We start from the raw sequence: 20,243 nt of genomic DNA on the forward strand, positions 1-20,243 counted from the left end.
TTACATGATTATATTAAATGTGTAAGTAAAGATATCATATGGGTTTGTGTCTCTAAAATATAAGAAAGATTTGAGATGTTCTAGCCAGATGGACAGTGTAAAAAAAGCTCTTTATTGACCTTTACAAGTCACATTCAGCTATATAGTGCAGCTAACAAATGAGCAGGGGAAGCCTTAAGAATGTCTAATAGTGCCAGTTGTGTTCTTTCATTAAAAATGTGCTGTGGCATGCAAAACATATGCTCATCAGTATGTGGAGAAGAAATAATAATACATACTTGATCTGAAGTATTTTGTACTATGCATTTCATGTTTTCTGCGGAGGGCCGCATGGCTCCTTTATGTTGGGATGTTTGGTTTTGTTAGCAGGATTTAGTGGTAATGTGTTTTTATTATCTATCACATACGCACAGAAAGGTGTGGGTGTGTCAAATCCACTCCTGTTCGAAGTCTTCCATTACTGACACGTTCTGAGTGAGGAATAATATGACTTTATTCATATGGTGTTCAATGAACATTCATTATACTTCATAATTAATAATGCGGTATTGGTGCCATTGTACTATATTAGCATTTTAATTATATATGTTTTGCGATGCACTGGTAAATATCTTAAATTTAAGATAGTCAGCATTAATCATGCCAAATTTTCATGGCTTATTAACTCTGTATGACTAAAAATAAATATTTCATATCTGTTGTGTAAAACATTGACACTGTATCATGTTACTATATAATTCATGTTATTTATTAATCTATTCAAAAATGGGTTAAAAAATATATCAAATAAATATGTATTATTTCCATAATTTGGTGAATTGTTTTTATTTAATTCCCCTGCCAAAAATCCCTAAACATCAATGGTTATTATTATCATAAAGTGTGATAGTTTTGCTACACCAAATAAATGTATTTGTTGCAAAAAAATTGTAACTACCAATTTTGTACATAAATCATGTACATTTGATAAAATCACGTTGCAATTACCTGGACATTTCACGAACATCTTAGAAAAATAAAGCAATCAATAGTATTTGACTTTTGGAAGGACACACATCATCTCAAAAAGGAGGTTGGCACCAGTCAAAGCAGTGTTTCCTACAGAAAAAAACATTCCCAGAATTAGACCAAACAGTATGAGAAATGAAAACATTCTGCATTATTGTTAAATGACTTATTTACCCAATGTAATACAGTACCTGTGGTGTCATAAGGTGGAGAAACCTCAACCAAATCACAACCGACAAGATTAAGACCTCGACAACCTCGGATGATTTCCAGACCCTGAAAGCACATTTCAAAATACATTATTCTTTGAGCAAACCTACAGTAACCTATGGTTAATATTAAACTATGATGAGCAAAGTCTAAGAACTGCTCAAACCTGAGTGTGGGATCCTGGCTACATCCCAATCGCACTTTACCAATACTATATAGCGTGTCAATTCAGGCTGTCCCAAATTATAGTACAGTATGTTGAAAATGTTTCCCTCAGATGCACAGCAGATTCATCCAGCAGAGCAAATACTTGTATTGTACATTCTTTAAGTCATATTTCTATGTTTGATTTGTCATCAAGTGAACCCAAAAACCTTCTTCTTTAGCTGGCTAAAGGAAGCTAGATTAGTTACAGATCTCCAGGTGCAGGATTGAGCGTCTCTGATCGATCTGGACAGGCATAACATACCTGAATGGGTGTGAGACCCGCAATCTCTGGCGTTCCTGTCCCGGGAGCGAATGCAGGGTCCAGACTGTCTATGTCAAAGCTGAGGTAGACAGGTCCGGTTCCCATCTGTGAGCGAACCTCCTCCATGAGTGGGACAAGAGATTTGTGCCAGCACTCCACAGCCTCGACTACACGGAAACCCTGGAAAGAGCAAAAAAGTCCATACAAATTAAAATGTATGAAAGAAGCTCCGCTTCCACCACATCCCAAAGATGCTCTATTGGGTTGAGATCTGGTGACTGTGGGGGCCATTTTAGTACAGTGAACTCATTGTCATGTTCAAGAAACCAATTTGAAATGATTCAAGCTTTGTGACATGGTGCATGATACTGCTGGAAGTAGCCATCAGAGGATGGGTACATGGTGATAATAAAGGGATGGACATGGTCAGAAACAATGCTCTAAGGGGGGCCTAAAGTGTGCCAAGAAAATCCCCCACACCATTACACCACCACTACCAGCCTTCACAGTGGTTACAAGGCATGATGGATCCATGTTCTCATTCTGTTTATGCCCAGTTCTAACTCTACCATCTGAATGTCTCAACAGAAATCGAGACTCATCAGACCAGGCAACATTTTCCCAGTCTTCAACTGTCTAATTTTTGTGAGCGTGTGCAAGTTGTAGCATCTTCTTCCCCTTTTGTAGTGGAGATGAGTGGTACCCGGTGGGGTCTTCTGCTGTTGTAGCCCATCTGCCTCAAGGTTGTGTGTGTTGTGGCTTCACAAATGCTTTGCTGCATACCTCGGTTGTAACGAGTGGTTATTTCAGTCAAAGTTGCTCTTCTATCAGCTTGAATCAGTCAGCCCATTCACCTCTGACCTCTAGCATCAACAAGGCATTTTCGCCCACAGGACTGCTGCATACTTGATTTTTTTCCCTTTTCACAGCATTCTTTGTAAACCCTAGAAATAGTTGTGGGTGAAAATCCCAGTAACTGAGCAGATTGTGAAATACTCAGACCAGCCCGTCTGGCACCAACAACCATGCCACGCTCAAAATTATAAATAAGTGCATTATAAATAAATAAAAAATAAATATATATATATATATAAAACCTAAATCACTTAATTTTATATACATATGTATATAAAAGCCTGATACCTGTGCTCGGCTCCACTCATAATTATCTGGAGAATAACCTGACCCTCTAAGCCCGATTTGGACGACCCTCTTGCAGTCGAGGAGACCCTCATCCACACAGCGCCTGAAAGGGGTCCCGTGGCCAATCTTCTCACCCAGAATCATGTCACTGGTGTCCGCATGGGCATCCACATGTACTAGGCCCACTGGACCATGTCTGAACAGCAGAAATAACAATATTTCAGAATAGATGTAAATTTGTATTGTAATCTTGGAGGTAGGCCTGCAGAACGTGCACCACCAACCTCTCAGCCACTGCCTGAAGAATCGGGTATGCAATTGTATGATCACCTCCTGGGAATCCAAGACAAATTGAAAAGGAAAAGTCACATAATTAGAGAGGATGCAAAACTGATCTGTGTATCCCTGCATATTGAAACGGTTCTCTCACCCAGAGTAAGTGGGATGCAGCCCGTTGCCACAATTTCACGGTAAGCCTCACGTATTTTTTTGCACGTGTCCTTCAGGTCAAAAAGATTGACGTTAATGTCACCGATATCTGCCACTCTTATTGATTCGTACGGGGCCGCTCTCGTCCAGCCATTGTATGCCCTTATCATAGCAGATTCTGCCCTGATGTGCCTCGGACCAAATCTGTACAGAGTAAAAGAGACTCAGCCATTCATTTTTGCTCACTGTAGTGGATATTAGGCTTATAGAAATGGAAAAAAGGAACATTTACACCACATCCCAAATAAGGTATTATGTTTAATGGAATTCTATGGTGGAAAGACTATTTTAAACATTTTTGAATAAAATAGAATAACTACTTTCATAGCTAGCATTTTTTGTATAAAATAATTTTAAATGATATTTTCACACATTAAATAATATTTTCACATGGATGATTTTACAGCTTGTAATATAAACAGTACTTGTGTGTGTGTGTGTGTGTGTGTGTGTGTGTGTGTGTGTGTGTGTGTGTGTAATATATATACATATATATATATATATATACAGTCCCCTCCAAAAGTATTGGAACAGTGAGGACTATTCCTTTATTTTTTCTGTAGACTGAAAACATTTGGGTTTGACATCAAACAATTTATATGAGACAAAAGATCAATCTTTCAGCTTTTATTTCCAGGCATTTACATCTGGAGCTGATACACAACTTAGAAGATATAACCTTTTGTTTGAACCCACCCATTTCTCATGTGACCAAAAGTATTGGAACATGTGACTGACAGGTGTGTTTTGTTGCCCTGGTGTGTCCTATTACATTGATTATTCAAACAATAAATAGCACTAAATGTCTGCACTCAGTTTCAGATTTGGGTTTTGCCTGTGCAGACTTCATTTATAGTTAGACGTGTAACCAACATAGCTGTCTATGGGTGCAAAACAAGCAATTGTGAAGCTGAGAGAAGATGGAAAATCAATCAGAGCCATTGCACAAACATTGACCATAGCAAGTACAACCATTTGGAATGTCCTGAAGAAGAAAGAAACCACTGGTGTACTAAGTAACAGACCTCGAATGGGTAGACCAAGAAAAACTTACAGCTTGTGAGAGCTGTAAAGAAAGACCCTAAAACAACTGTTAGTGACATCAGCAACAACCTCAAGAGGGCAGGAGTGAAGGTATCACAGTCTACTGTCCGCAGAAGACTTCATGAACAAAAGTACAGAGGCTACACCAGAAGATGCAAACATCTCATTAGCAAGAAGAATAAGAAGGCCAGGCTGGAATTTGCCAAAATCTACAGAGACAAGCCTCAAACATTCTGGGGCAAAGTTTTATGGACTGATGAGACAAAGATTAACCTCTACCAAAGTAATGGAAAGGCTAAAGTTTGGAGAAAAAAAGGATCTGCTTATGACCCCAAACATACAAGCTCATCTGTGAAACACAGTGGAGGTAATGTCATGGCTTGGGCTTGCATGGCTTCTTCTGGGACGGGCTCATTGATCTTCATTGATGATGTAACACATGATGGCAGCAGCAAAATGAACTCTGAAGTGTACAGAAAAATTTTGTCTGCCAATTTACAGAAAAATGCAACCAAACTGATTGGGAGATCCTTCATCATGCAGCAAGATAATGACCCAAAACACAGTGCCAAAGCAACAAAGGAGTTCATCAGGGGCAAAAAGTGGAAGGTTTTAGACTGGCCAAGTCAATCTCCAGACTTAAACCCTATAGAGCATGCATTTTACCTGCTAAAAAAGAGACTGAAGGAAGTAACCCCCCAAAACAAACAACAACTGAAAGAGGCTGCAGTGGAAGCCTGGCAAAGCATTACAAAAGAAGAATGCAAAAGTTTGGTGAAGTCAATGGGTCATAGGCTTGATGCAGTTATTGCAAGCAAAGGATTTTCAACTAAATATTAAGTCTTATTCACTTTAATCTATTTTAAGTTAATCTGTTCCAATACTTTTGGTCACATGAGAAATGGGTGGGTTCAAACAAAAGGTTATATCTTCTAAGTTGTGTATCAGATCCAGATGTAAATACCTGGAAATAAAAGCTGAAATGTTGATCTTTTGTCTCATATAAATTGTTTGATGTCAAACCCAAATGTTTTCAGTCTACAGAAAAAATAACAGAAAAAATAAAGGAATAGTCCTCACTGTTCCAATACTTTTGGAGGGGACTGTATATATATATATATATGGGTCAATGACGTGACGTGTCATTTTTGTGTCCAAAGGCCTTAATTATAATAAAAAATAAAGATATGACAGCCAAAGTATGTAAGATAGTACAACTTGATCTCTTTTATTGAATCCAAAATGTTTTAATTATATCTTCCTACATATAACGGTATTTTAACGACTTTGAAGTGTCAAAATGTCATTCGGTTTAACCGTCCAAAGGCCAATACAGCCATTTCATTTGTGATTAAAATATCTTAAAATGTAATAAAATTATATATTTTTTATTCTGGCATGATTTTATATCATCATATATCAACATAGTGCAAAATGGTATTGAAATTATGTGGAGAAGTCATCGCTTTGTTATGAGAAAGAATGTCCGGAAAAATGAATTTCATTGATGTCATTCGGAGTAACCAGTATAAAGGCACCATTTTGGATCAAGTCATGCTGTCAATATCATGTGACAGGATCTGACATCATTCAGACACCTGCAAAGGACCACACAGTTGTGAAGCAAAGTAAGTAACTCTCCCTTAACTATTTGAAAAAATCATGTTTCCACTTGCTCATACGCATGTCCCGAAATATCAGGTCATTCGGTACAACCACTATAAAACATAGAAAATGTTGTAATATTTTAAAAACTTGTACTGAATATAAAATGTTTGATTGTCCTTTTGCTAGCTAGATAGCAAGATGTTTAGCTAGCTAGAGAGATATCAGCCTGTTAGCACTGTTTGTATATTTTGTCATTCGGTATAACCAAAATTGTCATTCGGTAATACCAAAATTCTGGTTATACCGAATGACCTACTGGTTGTACCGAATGACTGCAATGCATGTTGATCATATTTGTACATATCTGGAATTAATAAATACAACATTTTATTAATAGGAAATGTCCAGAGGATATTTTTACATAATTTTTTACTGAATTTTACCTTTGCAGGTGCCTTTATCAAATAAGGTAAAAGCGGCTCGCTATTGGGAAAGGATCAATGCTGATCCTGTTAAAAAAGAAGAGCTACTCTCCAAAAGAAGAGAGAGGTATAATTAGTTTTTATTATTTATATTATTATTACTATTATATTATACCATAGCAACCATTTAGAGCACCCTAGCAACTGATCCCATAGACTGATCAAAGAGATCAAAAGGGACATCTTTGGATAGAAGTGTCATAAAAACATGAGGGTTGGCTCGTTTAACTTGGGGGAGCAAACAGCTAATCATCAATCAACTTCAACAGTTCCTAGCCACGCCCTAGCAACCCAAACCCAACAAGGAATATCTTTGAATCTGAATGTCATAGAAGCATTGTGGTTGCTTTATATCATTCATACTGACAAGCAGCCTATCATCATTGACAGCTGCCAAGCCACTTCCTAGCAACCAAACAGAGTACCCTAGCAACCATTTAGCAAGACCTATATCTCTGATTCTAACATTGTATAGACATAGGCTTTGGTCCTTTTGACTCATGCTAGCAAACAGGAGCTCCATCATGCTACACATGCTAACAAATTAATAACTACATGCTAATAGTGATTAGCTAAGTGCAAAATCATGGTAAGAACTCTATAAAAACTCCATAGTAACTATCAGTGATAACTACCAACCTCCTAGCAACATCATAGCAACCACCTAGAACACCCTAACAACTCCCTAGCAACCACTCAGAACATCCTAGCCAGTTTTGCCCATCATTTTGTAGGCCAGGTCCTCGAGGTGACTGAAGATGAGATTGAAATCAACTGCATGCAGCAGTCAGGGGAGAGAAATATCTTATCTGGCCAGCCAAACCAGACAAGATATTTTACTTTAAAAATGTGCATGCAAAAATTAGTGAGCCAGAACCTCTAAATTCACGGTCCTCAAGATTGTTCCAGAGACTGGATGACTTTCATCAATGTATAGCAGCTCATCGTTTAACAATTTAAACACTTGTTCTGTGTACAATTAAACATTTAAGTGTTTTAATTACTTATATCATTACAATATGAGTTTTATTTAAATATGTTTGTTCCAATAACAATTAAATGTTAACAATAAAATTTTCTTTTGTTGCTTTCATGAATGTATAGCAGCTCATCGTTTAACCATTTAGACACTTGTTCCATGTACAATTAAACATTTATGTGTTTTAATTACTAATATCATTACAATATGAGTTTTTCTTAAATATGTTTGTTCCAATAACAATTGAATGTTACCAATAAAATGTTCTTTTGTTGATATTTGTGTCTGTGTATTGTCTTATTTAGTCATAATATCAAGGGTAGCAGACATAGTCATTCGGTAAAACCAGCCTTGGTCATTCGGTAAAACCAATAAAGTAAATATTTAAATTGAATAATTTTGTTTTTAATAACTAAAAGGAACTACAATAATACAAATATAAAGCAGATTAGGCTTTTTCCCCTACATTTGCCCTTTTCTCCTTTCCCTGTGCAATGTTTTACTTGAATAGGTTGGTGGGTTTAGAGTGGTTGAATAAAAATGTATATTTATGAGACCAGTGATAATGTTATTTTATATTTCTTCTGTATTACACACTATATACTATCTCAACATCAATGTCAAATCAGGTTTGTTCATGAATAATTATCTGCTAATGAATTATTTAAAATATATTCATGGTTAAACCGAATGACTTTTTTAGTGTCAGATTTTTTACATCTTGTAAAAAATGTCAAAAGCAGTGTTAATTGATTGTAAAAACCACATAATTTCATTGTTAACACTTAGTTAAACAAAAAAATGATTTTAAGATTAATTAGATCTCCATTATATTTTTTTACATTTTTAAAAACCTTATTCGTCATTGACCCATATATATATATATATATATATATATATATATATATATATATATATATACTTTTGGAGGGGACTGTATATATATATATATATATATATATATATATATATATATATATATATATATATATATATATATATATATATATATATGAACATTTTATTATTGACCTAACCTAACAGAAATTTCAAATATAGCAAAGAATTTCATAAACCATTGATTCTACGTATAGATGAATTACGAATAACTGCTATTAAAAGAATAACGTGATCAATATAACTGGTCTATTTACCAGTATTTATGTTCAGTAAAATGTAATTTAATCTAATTACAAGTACTTAATTTTTGGAATCTGATTACGTAATCCAGATTACATATAATCAGATATTACCAAGCACTATACACACTGATCAGGCGTAACATTATAACCAGATTCATCTCGGCACCTGTTAGGTGGGATATATTAGGCAGCAAGTGAACATTTTGTCTTCAAAGTTGATGTGTTAGAAGCAGGAAAAATGGCAAGCGTAAGGATTTGAGTGAAAGGGCCGAATTGTAATGGCTAGACGACTGGGTCCGAAACTGCCGCTCTTGTGGGGTGTTCCCGGTCTGCAGTGGTCAGTATCTATCAAAAGTACAGTAGTCTAAGGAAGGAACAGTGGTAAACCTGTGACAGGCTCACGGCTGGCCAAGGCTCACTGAGGCACGTGGTGACATGGGGAAGGAAGGCTGACCCGTGTGGTCCGATCAAATAGACATGCTATGACTAAAATTGCTCAAGAAGTTTATGCTGGTACTGATAGAAAGGTGTCAGGATATGCAGTTTGTTTGCGTGCTTAGCCACAGACCAGTCAGGATGACTCAGGTGTCACCACTGAAAGCGCCAACAGTGGAAATGTGAGCATCAGAACTAGACCATGGAGCAAGGAGGTGGCCTGGTCTGATGAATCTCTTTTTCTTTTACATCACATGGATGGCCGGGTGCGTGTGTGTTGTTTACCTAGGGAACACATGGCACCAGGATGCACTATGGGAAGAAGGCAAGCCAGCGGAGGCAGTGTGATGCTTTGGGCAATGTTCTGCTGGGAAACCTTGGGTCCTGCCATCCATGTTATTTTGACACGTACCATAAACTTTATTGTTGCAGACCATGTGCACCCTTTCATGGAAACAGTATTCCCTGGTGGCTGTGGCCTCCTTCAGCAGGATAATGTGCCCTGACACAAGCAAAAATGGTCCAGGTTTGTGGACCACAATAATGAGTTTGAGGTGTTGACTTGGCCTTTAAATTCCCCAGATCTCAATCCAGTTGAGCATCAGTGAGATGTGCTGAACAAATCGCCAATTTCCGATCCGCCCCATCTCGCAACTTACAGGACTAAAAGGATCTGCTGCTAACATCTTGATGCCAGATACCGGGTCTAGTGGAGTCCATGCCTCGACAGTTCAGGGCTGTATTGGCAGCAAAAGGGGGACCAACACAATATTAGAAGGTGATCGTAATGTTATGTCTGATCGGTGTGTGTGTGTGTTCACTATAAAATTAATAAACATACAACAAAAGTGTCACAATGATTTTTGCAACACTACTGTGGATCATACATTAATGTACATTACCTTGCTCCGGGACGGTTGGATGTTCCGGTGTCAATAGGAACACCGACAAACGCCGCGTCCAGTCCGTCCGCTGTTTTCTGAAACGGTAGTTTGAACATAGTCGCGATTCCGCTGACTCTCGCCACAAACTCCGCGCTCGGTGGGACATTGAAACCTTTCGAGGACATTCGCCGCGTGCTAGACACAGTGGTATTATTCCCGGCCACGTTTCCCCATTTCACGACTATCTGAGAAGCACACGTTTTAAAAACTTGAGATCCACCAAAGACTACTCGAGTTTTATTAGCAATTCTGATGCAAGAAAACATGTTTAAGCGTCGCACGCAACGAACTCCTGCAGAAATTGTCAAAGCAAACAGTTGAGATTATTAGTCCGTTTGAATGTAAAGGTTTTGCAAATAATGTAAATGCCCAGTTTTATCGGTCAGTTAGTTCAGGGGAATCAGAATGAACTTTAGCCCTGGCGTGATAAGGGGCTGGGCTGTGTGTGTGTGTTGTGAGCTTGTGGCATTTATAAACTGCCATACTAACTCCTACTAAGAATGCAATATGTTGTAGCCTAAGCATTGCAACGCATCATGCTATGCATACTTCATTATGGGGAGTGAAGCATGTCCCATGCTTCTTGGGTAGTGCATTTGCACTGTTAGCTCTGATTATGTAACCGAATAAAAACATTAGGTGCTTGTAGTTAGAATATTACATTTTAAAATACTTGCAATCAGACTACAGTTACTTTTTCATTGACTACATAATTACACATTATTCACACAATGGCAGCAAGTCATTTTTTTGGATTAATTCTGATAAATAATTTTTCATTTGCAATTTTTTCCTTTAAAAAAAAAGAATATAACTTGCATTCAGAAAGTCTTCTAGTTTTGTATAATTATTGACAGACCAGCCACTAGTCACGTGGTTATATTCATGAAAAGATTGAGAGTCCACACAAAGCATTTGACCACTGGATTTACAGAAACCATTTCATTTTTAAGGAATATTTTCTCAGCATTGTAAATCTAATCAACTCCTGACGAACACATTAATTAATATTTAATACACTTCATGTTGCTGAATACAAAGAATGAATTTTTCTCTCTCTTTTTTTTTTTTTATCAGAACGGTACAATATTATCCAATTCAATATAATGTGATAATGAGTCAAAAGGAATCTAAAAGTAATCAGATTATATTACCTTAAATGTGTACTGTAATGGATTACATTACTAACTACTGTACAATTTTTGTCACGTAATTTGGAATCAGTAACAGACTACAATTTGTAAGTAATCTACCCAGAACTGTGCATTTGCTATTTTATCCAAAAGTAATGCAAACATTACAATGGTAATATACTTCAATGTATGTACACATGCAGTGTGTGTATTGAAAACCCATCAAATATAACTAATCTCCAAATTGTTTAATTACCACATTGCAAAATACAAGAGTACATATTTCAATAATATTACAATTCTTCTTTTTGGCTTCCTTTCCAGTCAACATGCATTCAAAAGACACTTGGCTTACTTTTAATGCACACTGCCTGGTTTAATTAATCTGAACTATATTTCAAAGATGGTCATAGTTAGCTTATCAACATATAATAATTTGCTCCACCTCTGAAATGCCTTTCCTTTTCAAATGACAATACGAATCCCAACCATTTTTTCCAACCTCTCCAATCATCTCCATTCTGGTAAACACCAGTTTCATGATGCATCACCATCAAGGATTAAATCAAATTCACATTGAATATCCTGTCAGAAATGCATCAATTTGACATGTATTCAGCATTTATTTGCCTATATTTTTCAGATGCGATATTCTGTATACTGTGTATGATAATGCATTATTAATTATGCATGAGTTTGTATCTGGTTTGAACTGAATATATCCACTCAACGTGGTTATTATGCTGATATGGTTTTTCTAAAGTGTTCTAATTTGCTAAAATGCTAAAAAAAAAAAGCATTCTTATATATATTAAAAAATGCAAATGCATAAATTGTCAATTTCAAAATATGTCAGTGATAGACCTAAAAAAGTGCTTTTACAGTCTAAAGAAAGAAATAAAAGGAACAGCCTGAAAAAAAGAGATCACTCACTTGATAATCAGCTGTGCTTGTTTCTACAGTAAACACACACACACACACACACTATGGTTCAGGGTAGTGCATGAGCAGAGATTGCCACTGCTCTTGTCCATACACGAGGAAGCTGACTGCGGTGCGGACGTCCTCCAGGTCTATGTTGGCGAGGAAAGATCTCTGGAGTTCATCTTCCACTGAGCTTCCACTGAGCCCACGACCCTTGAGAAGCACCACAGCAGACTGACACAGCAGCCAGTCGATCATTTTATCCATTCTGGCTCGATCCAAGCTGGCCAAGACACGCTTGCCCCACAGGCTGATGTGAAGCATGTTAGCGGCCACACGTGCACTGGGCCGCTGGAAACGAGCAAAGAAGAAACGATTAAATACACGTAAAGAAATCAGTTAATAACCGGGTTTATCCGTCAGAGTTCTTAGTCAAGTCTGAAGTTTCTAAAAAGATTTTAAAGTACCATTTTATGACCAATATTGATAGAGTCAAATAATGCAGTGTATATTCTCATAAAATACACACATTAACATTTCACAAAAATATGTAATTGTTTATAAAATAATTACATATGCATAAATAAGGTTTATGATCATCACATCAAAATGATCTCTGAAGGATCATGTGACACTGAAGACTGGAGTAATGATGCTAAAAATTCAGCTTTCCATCACAGAAATAAATTCTTTAAACAGAAAATAGTTCTTTAAAATTGTAATAATACACAATATTACTGTTTATTTTATATCATATTTAAATAAATGCAGCCTTGTTAAGCAGAAGAGACTAATTTTAAAAACATTAAAAAAATCTTACCAACACACACACACACACACACACACACACACACACACACACACACACACATTTAATAGTAACACGTTACAATAAGGTTTCATTAGTTAACATTAGTTAATGTATGAACTGAGATGAACTAACCATGAGCAGTACATTTGTTCCTGTATCTGTTAATCTTTGTTAACGTTAGTAAATAAAAATACAGTTATTCATGATTTGTTCATGTTATTTCACAGTGCAATAACTAATGTTAACAAGATTTTAATAATGTATTATTAAATGTTGGTATTAACATTAACAAAGATACATAAATGCTTTATAAGTGCAGCTCATTATTAGTTCATGTTAACTAATGCAGGTAACTAATGAACCTTATTGTAAAGTGTTACACATATAATAAATATTGTATGTATGTATGTTACCCCTCTGAAATCTAAAAATCCCCCTCCCCCCATTTATTTATTCCAATTGCATTTGCCAGTATATGAGGTACAGTTGGTTCAATTGGTGACTTGGTGATTATACCTTGCGAGTGTTTCTGCGTAGCAGGAGCTTCACTACTAGCTGTACATCGGCAGGTACAGCGGCAGGAAGTGGAGGGAGTTGTTTTTCCTGATAACTTCGACTCTCCAATCCCTGTGAGCTGTAGAAGGGGTTAGGCTGACCGGAGAGCTCATAGGCGATCGCTCCTACGGCCCAGGCATCTGCTTTACTGTAATCAATCGTCACTCCTGGACCTGGGACTGCTGTTGCCACCTACAAGATAAGTAAAGTTAGCAGAAATATACTTCATTTGATTAATATATAATGTCCAGTACACCTGATATAGGCCAAAAGGTAACCAGCTCAAGTATTAAATTAATGTTCTGAATTTAATACATGGTACACTGTGAATAGTATCTGATCAATTATTCTATGGGCTATCAATTATTGGGAAATAATTAAGTGTGGTATCTTTCACAATATTTTGTTCTTACTGTATTTTTTTAACAAATAAATGCAGTCATGGTGAGCATTAGAGACTTCTTTCAAAAACATTAAAAAATCTTACTGAACCCAAACTTTTGAACAGTAGTATATATGCATAAAATTATAAAATATTAGTTACTTTTATAAACAATTCAACAATTATATATATATTACAATTACACACACACACACACACACACACACACATATATATATATATAATATATATATATATATATATATATATATATATATATATATATATATATATATATATAAAACCCGAATTCCATAAATGTTGAGACGATATATATATAAATTATAGTCATTCGTGAAGTTTCTCACCTCGGGTGCCATCAGACAGGAGTTTCCCCCTCTGCTGACCCACCAGCTGTTGAAGGGCAGTTTGAGGCCCAGATCCTCTGCCAGACAGCACCCAAAGTCAGTGATCACCAGTCTGGGACACCCAGCTTTAAAATAAAAACACATTACAGCACGACTGATTGACTTTCCGAATGGAGGCATAATGTCTATATTGGCATAAAAACTGGTTGCAAAGTCTTGAGAGTCTTACTGCTGTCAAATTCCAGGAGCACATTGTCCGATTTGAGGTCTCTGTGAGCGATGCCCTGTCTGCACAGGTGGTCCACCCCTTCCAGCAGCTGCAGCAACATGAGAGAGGCCTGTGTCCGGTTTGGCACACACACCTCAAGGTACTGACGCAGGGTGCATGGGTAACTACAGCATAGGCACATCAACCATGACTTATCAGATTAAAAAAATGACCACCACCACCAGTCATCAGAAAATAACTCTGTTTATATCCGCTATGACAAAACCGCAACAGCTTGTATATCACTGGATGCTTTTTGTTTCATTTTTTGTGGAATTTAAACAAAGATCCACATGTTCTCCCCCAATTTTTTAAAATAAAAATACAATAATAATAATAAATATTCTTGTTGAATTATATTAACTTATTATAAATTCTATAATAAATACATATAATAGTTATCATAAATTATTATTCTTGTTTTATTTATTTTATTAATGTATTATTATTTAAATATAATAATTATTATACTATCACAAATAATTTGATCTCACTTAATAATATTTTAACTTTTTCATTAAAATATAACTGTTATTATTTGTATTAATACTATTGTTTATTTATGTTATAATGTTTTATTATTTATTTTATTTTGTATTATTTTTCAAAATAATTGTATGATATCTAAATATAATTATTCACAATGTGTAATTTTTCACCACTGGAAGTCGCTTTTTAAAAACAAAGGCATAGCTTGATGACGCCGGGATTTCCCAGAGCTTTTATTATGCCACAGACGAGCACTTCTGCTTATGCTTATGTGTGGTGTTTTATCACATGAGATACATTTGTATGTGTTGAAAGTTATATTATAATGCTTCTCTGTGCGTTCGCTTGGCGGGTACTATGAGACACTTGATGCAAACTGCAGTGAGCTGGATCGATATTAGTCATGGCAAAACAAGACACTTGCGGTAAGTCATGAAAACGAGATTAAAACAATAAGACTAACTGTGATGAGCTATAAAACAATGATTTGTTTTCTGTCGATGAATGTCTTCAAACAGTTGCTCGGCTCTCTAATAAAACACATCATATGTTGTATATATGTATAACATATGGTGTTTCCATGGTTTCTACAAAACGCGGTGTGATGTCATTGATAGTTGTCCTGGTTAACATTACTCATTTCTCTGGATTTAAACATTTTTGGTAACATTTGGTATAATGTCAGTACACAAGTCAACAAAATATATAACACTATATAACAGGGTGGTTTTCAGATATTTTAATAAAATAAAATAAAAAATCTTACTGTGCCTTTAACAGTTTTTTGTTTTGTTTTTTTGTTTATTGAATTATTAATTTGTTTGATTTTTTAAATGAAAATAATATAATAATTTATAATATAATATAATAAATATAACATTGATAACATTAACTATTTATCATTATTTTATAATAAATATATTTTATTATAAATAAATTAAAATTCATTATTAGTGCTTCCTCACTTCTTCATGACCAGGAACAATGTCCGATTACTGCCCAAACCCAGTGGATTGAGTCTGGCAGGCAGGACATCGGGGTACTCCTCCTGAGCTCCAGGCAGCAGCGGGACCTCCGCAGTGAAGGCCCGGTACACTGTGATCACGTTGGGATGAGCAGTCAGCCGTTTAGGCACTGTTCCAAAGTGCCTGTAAAAATAGCAAAGCCACTGGCAATGACTGAGTGTATTTTAAGGCCATGTTGTACTGATGTCACATATGAACTCACCCATCCAAAGCAATCTCTCTTTGCTCTTTCGTCAAGGCCTGTGGGCAGGCAGGAACCAACTCCATAGACATAGAGCGAAGGATGGCATCACTTGATGAACCAGCCTACAGGACAGTATCAAATGTTCAGTATGATAATAGAAAAAGCTGTTGACACATTCGTGAATATAGTATGTATATGCATTAAATGCAAAATAATGTCTCCTTTCCAAAATGGTACAAAAGTTATAAAATGTAATTTCTCACCCCAATGTTCCACATCATTTTCATAGCTAAAGGAAAGCGGGGTGTAGCAGGGAACGGTCCTGCTTTCTTATTGTCATCTTCTGTTTCTTTCTGGTTCAGTTCCACCAGTGAACACTTCTCACTCTCCGCAGGGGCTGCGAACGGAGCCGCGGCCTCATACACGGCTGCGTTGCAACCTTTCCCGATCTGTTTCCCAATGACATAGTCCTCCAACTTGTACCCTGATGATGTAAAGGGCTTCAGAGGGCTCTGGAACTTCTTCTTTCTGAATACGGCCTACAATGAAAAACATTATGAAAAATATTGAAATAAATATGTATATACACATGTAATTGCAGTTGAAACACAATTACAATAAATAAATATGATTGGATAAGTTGTATTCCTAAGTAATGCATGCTCTTGCAGACGAATTATAATGGATTGCAGATGTAATTGATAAGACGTAATTTGCATTTATAATTCTCTCTTCATAGCATTTGCACATGCAAGTGTAAGCCTAATTTATTTGCAAAACTGACAAGATTAAATAAAATGTAGTAGTATGTTTACAAATTTACACATTTAGCCATAGCAACTTACAAAAGAGGAACAAATGCAACTCATCAAAGAGTCAACACTGTATTTTATTGTGTTATTATTATTGTATTTTTATTAGACAGCTAGATTAGGAAGCAAGATATAATAAAAGTTGTGTGTGTGTGTGTGTGTGTGTGTGTGTGTGTGTGTGTGTGTGCCATAAGTAACTAGTAATCTGATGCAACAGATAAATTTACTAATAATGGCATGTAAACAAAAATGTATTTACTATGGTACTATGGATTACTAATAGTAATAACCTGTTTAAGTTTAATAATCTGTTTTTTTGTTTTTGTTTAATTATTTTAAACTTTCATTCATGTAGCAAGGAATATGAAATGTAATAATAATATAACAAATGTACTACACAATTGCATTCAAAGATTTTTATCAGTTAATGCATTTCCTGCGAATAAAACCCATGACTATTTTTCTACAGGAATGTCAGGTATCATCATCATCATCATATACTGTAGTCATTGTTGTGTTCTTATTATGGGATGGAATTGTCACCTGTATCTCCTGACACAGAGCAACGCTTGTCCTGTCCTCCTCCAGCTGCTGTTCAATTAGCCCTAAACCAACCCCAAAAGCCAGGAAAACAGCCCTGTTCCTGGGTGGACCACCCCCAATTACTCTCCTAAAAGTGCCGGACTGGAGCTGGGCGGCCAGCCCGCTGAGAGACAGACGAAAGAAGCGGTACCGGCCAGGCAAGAAGGTCTGCGGCTGGACGGTGCGGGTCGGCCGTGACACACGCAGCCGCTCACCGCGGAACTTCGCTGCTACACGGCCGGCTGGTTTAAAGAGACCCAGCTGGAAGACTGACCTCCCCAGCTCCAACCCCCGACTAAGAGCATGTTTCACTGACATTTTGAGCCGAATAAAGAACTAAATTTCGCCTTGACTGAAAAACAACAAGGACCCTTTAACTTCTCCTTACATTACTAGTCAAGGACAGTGTTTATGTAACGCTGATTGGTCGGTGACCAAATGTCAAAATAAAAGTCAAAAGCCACGTATTTCACATAAAAGTATTTAATTTTGTTTTTGAAAAACAAACAAACATGTATTTAAATTAAAACTACCCCAAAAAGCATGACACGGTGAGTCTATTAACGACACAACAGTTATAATGTATTTTTAGTTTACACATTTACTGTATGTTTCCATTGCGAAATAATAATAATAACCATACCTCCATTCAATAGGCTATGTCATATATCTATCTATCCTACACATCTGCATTGTAACGGCTTATAATTTAAGCTTTATTTCTAAAAATCAAAAGTCTGTTTTATTTTTGTCCTGCCCTCAGGTCATCAGGGCCAAATGAATATGGCAGGAGCTCCTCCACTGTCATCAGTTTGTAAGATCCATCAGATTTTGATAGATAAACATCCCACTGTGAACCAAACTGCAAAAAAGATGATACAGTCTGTAAATTGACAGTGTTAATGAAAGGTGAAAATTGATTTGTGCGTTACTCACATTCTAATGCAACTTTGTTTTTTTGTTCTAAGGCACACCTATATTTCACAACATTTTTCTAAATGTGCAATGTTCACTCATGTGCTAGTATGTTCTAACTGATGACTTTTTTCCTGCCACACTGTTGACTGTTTTTACCTGCCACACAGTAACTGTGAGTTTTTATATGTCTTTTATATATGTATTATATGTCAATTATAGTAATAATAATTATAATCATAATTATTAGCAATTATTTGGTAACACTTTATTTTAGTGTCCTTGTTACACATGTGGCCTGTAGTTACTGTAATTAGCCTATAAATTATGCATAATTACATGCAACTAATCAAACCCTAAAGTAAGTACATGTAGTTAATTATTATTACTTGGTACTTTAATGCATAATTATACTGTAACAAGAACACCTTAAAATAAAGTGTAACCTTTTATTTTAAGAAGAACTGACTTCTCTCATGAACTGCCTGCAGGCTCCACATGGAGAAATAAACTGATCTTCAAGGTCACTGCAAAAAACAATGTATACAAGGAATATTACTCAACAATGTACTTGTACTTCAACCAACACACACACACACACACACACACACACACACACACACACACACACACACACACACACACACACACACACACACACACACACACACACACACAAAAATACCTGGCAATTGCGATGGCTTTGAAGGTGGTATGTCCCTCAGACACGGCTTTTGAGATAGCAGTCATCTCAGCACACAGTCCAACAGAGTAACATGCATTCTCTACATTACAACCTGTGAACAGCACATAACCATATACTGATGAACCATGACAAAAGAGATGTACTAAACATACATGTGCCTCATATTGCCTGGCTGGTTTCCTTTTGGGACATCCATTTAGCATTTGCTAAATATATATATATATATATATATATATATATATATATATATATATATATATATATATATATATATATATTTTTTTTTTAATAGGAAAATATAGTTGTGGCATAAACACACAGTAAATAACATCTCTTAGCTTTAGAAATGTATAAGAGTGTCCTCACCTGTGAACACACTTCCATTGCTTGTTAAGACAGCTGCTCCAACCCTGAACTTGCTGTAGGGACAGTACGCCAGATTTCTGGCTTCCTGAGATTTCTGAACAAGTGTTTGGGGGCTCCAGCTATTCATAACGCTGCTGACTGGAGACTCTGTTCAAACAGACAGGCACTGCATGGCTTCAAGTCACAAGTGTGTGTGTGTGTGTGTGTGTTTGTGTGAGAGAAAGAGAGAGAGAGAGAGAGAGACAGAGAGACAGAGAGAGAGAGAGAGTGACTGTTCAAGGAGGAAATTAGTGATGCAATGACTCTTCGAATGGTGTAATTCACTGAAGCAATGTTGCCCTCCAAAAATCCCCATTTACTTAATTATTTGTGTGTGTGTGTGTGTGTGTGTGTGTGTGTGTGTGTGTGTGTGTGTGTGTGTGTGTGTGTGTGTGTGTGTGTGTGTGTGTGTGTGTGTGTGTGTGTGTGTGTGTGTGTGTGTGTGTGTGTGTGTGTGTGTGTGTGTGTGTGTGTGTGTGAGATTCCCCCTGGGACAAATTTTCATGCACAGGACTGTGCATTTAACAATTCTGACAATCATTACACAGAACATAAACTTCAACATAATAAATAAAACATTTCCACTCATCTTAATGTGGTGTAAGCATTTATTCTTATACTAGAAAATATTTAATTGAGGTAATGCTTAGATTTGTAAGTAACCAGACAGATGTGTAAAGGTTATCCTGTGTACTCAGTCCAGAGTTCAGACACTCCAGTGGAAAAAACTA

The 20,243-nt window shown here is 36.3% G+C and overlaps 3 protein-coding genes across 4 annotated transcripts; all 3 read right to left on the minus strand.

Annotated features, from left to right (window-relative positions):
- Positions 1-91: 91 nt before the first annotated feature.
- On the minus strand, positions 92-10,377 carry agmat (agmatinase (putative)). Of its 2 annotated transcripts, XM_067445658.1 has the most exons (8): positions 9,912-10,377; positions 3,261-3,463; positions 3,115-3,163; positions 2,831-3,026; positions 1,688-1,867; positions 1,200-1,284; positions 988-1,098; positions 92-470 (listed from the first exon to the last, which is right to left on the minus strand). In XM_067445658.1, the coding sequence occupies exons 1-7, from the start codon at positions 10,217-10,219 to the stop codon at positions 1,025-1,027; spliced, it is 1,095 nt and encodes a 364-aa protein (XP_067301759.1). In that variant the 5' UTR covers positions 10,220-10,377; the 3' UTR covers positions 92-470; positions 988-1,024. The 2 variants fall into 2 exon arrangements, with proteins under 2 accessions (XP_067301759.1, XP_067301758.1); XM_067445657.1 differs by having other exon boundaries at positions 92-1,098; positions 9,912-10,376.
- A 619-nt stretch (positions 10,378-10,996) lies between these two features.
- Positions 10,997-17,909, minus strand: pink1 (PTEN induced kinase 1). Its single transcript, XM_067445661.1, has 8 exons — positions 17,448-17,909; positions 16,356-16,631; positions 16,111-16,214; positions 15,849-16,031; positions 14,356-14,519; positions 14,127-14,251; positions 13,338-13,568; positions 10,997-12,361 (listed from the first exon to the last, which is right to left on the minus strand). The coding sequence occupies exons 1-8, from the start codon at positions 17,802-17,804 to the stop codon at positions 12,071-12,073; spliced, it is 1,731 nt and encodes a 576-aa protein (XP_067301762.1). The 5' UTR covers positions 17,805-17,909; the 3' UTR covers positions 10,997-12,070.
- Positions 17,910-17,953: 44 nt separating this feature from the next.
- cdaa (cytidine deaminase a) lies at positions 17,954-19,678 on the minus strand. The gene is made up of 4 exons (XM_067445669.1): positions 19,474-19,678; positions 19,087-19,198; positions 18,871-18,928; positions 17,954-18,348 (listed from the first exon to the last, which is right to left on the minus strand). The coding sequence occupies exons 1-4, from the start codon at positions 19,598-19,600 to the stop codon at positions 18,229-18,231; spliced, it is 417 nt and encodes a 138-aa protein (XP_067301770.1). The 5' UTR covers positions 19,601-19,678; the 3' UTR covers positions 17,954-18,228.
- Positions 19,679-20,243: the final 565 nt, after the last annotated feature.

The sequence above is a fragment of the Pseudorasbora parva genome, chromosome 6 (genome assembly GCF_024679245.1).
Source record: "Pseudorasbora parva isolate DD20220531a chromosome 6, ASM2467924v1, whole genome shotgun sequence".
Taxonomy (NCBI): Eukaryota; Metazoa; Chordata; class Actinopteri; order Cypriniformes; family Gobionidae; genus Pseudorasbora; species Pseudorasbora parva.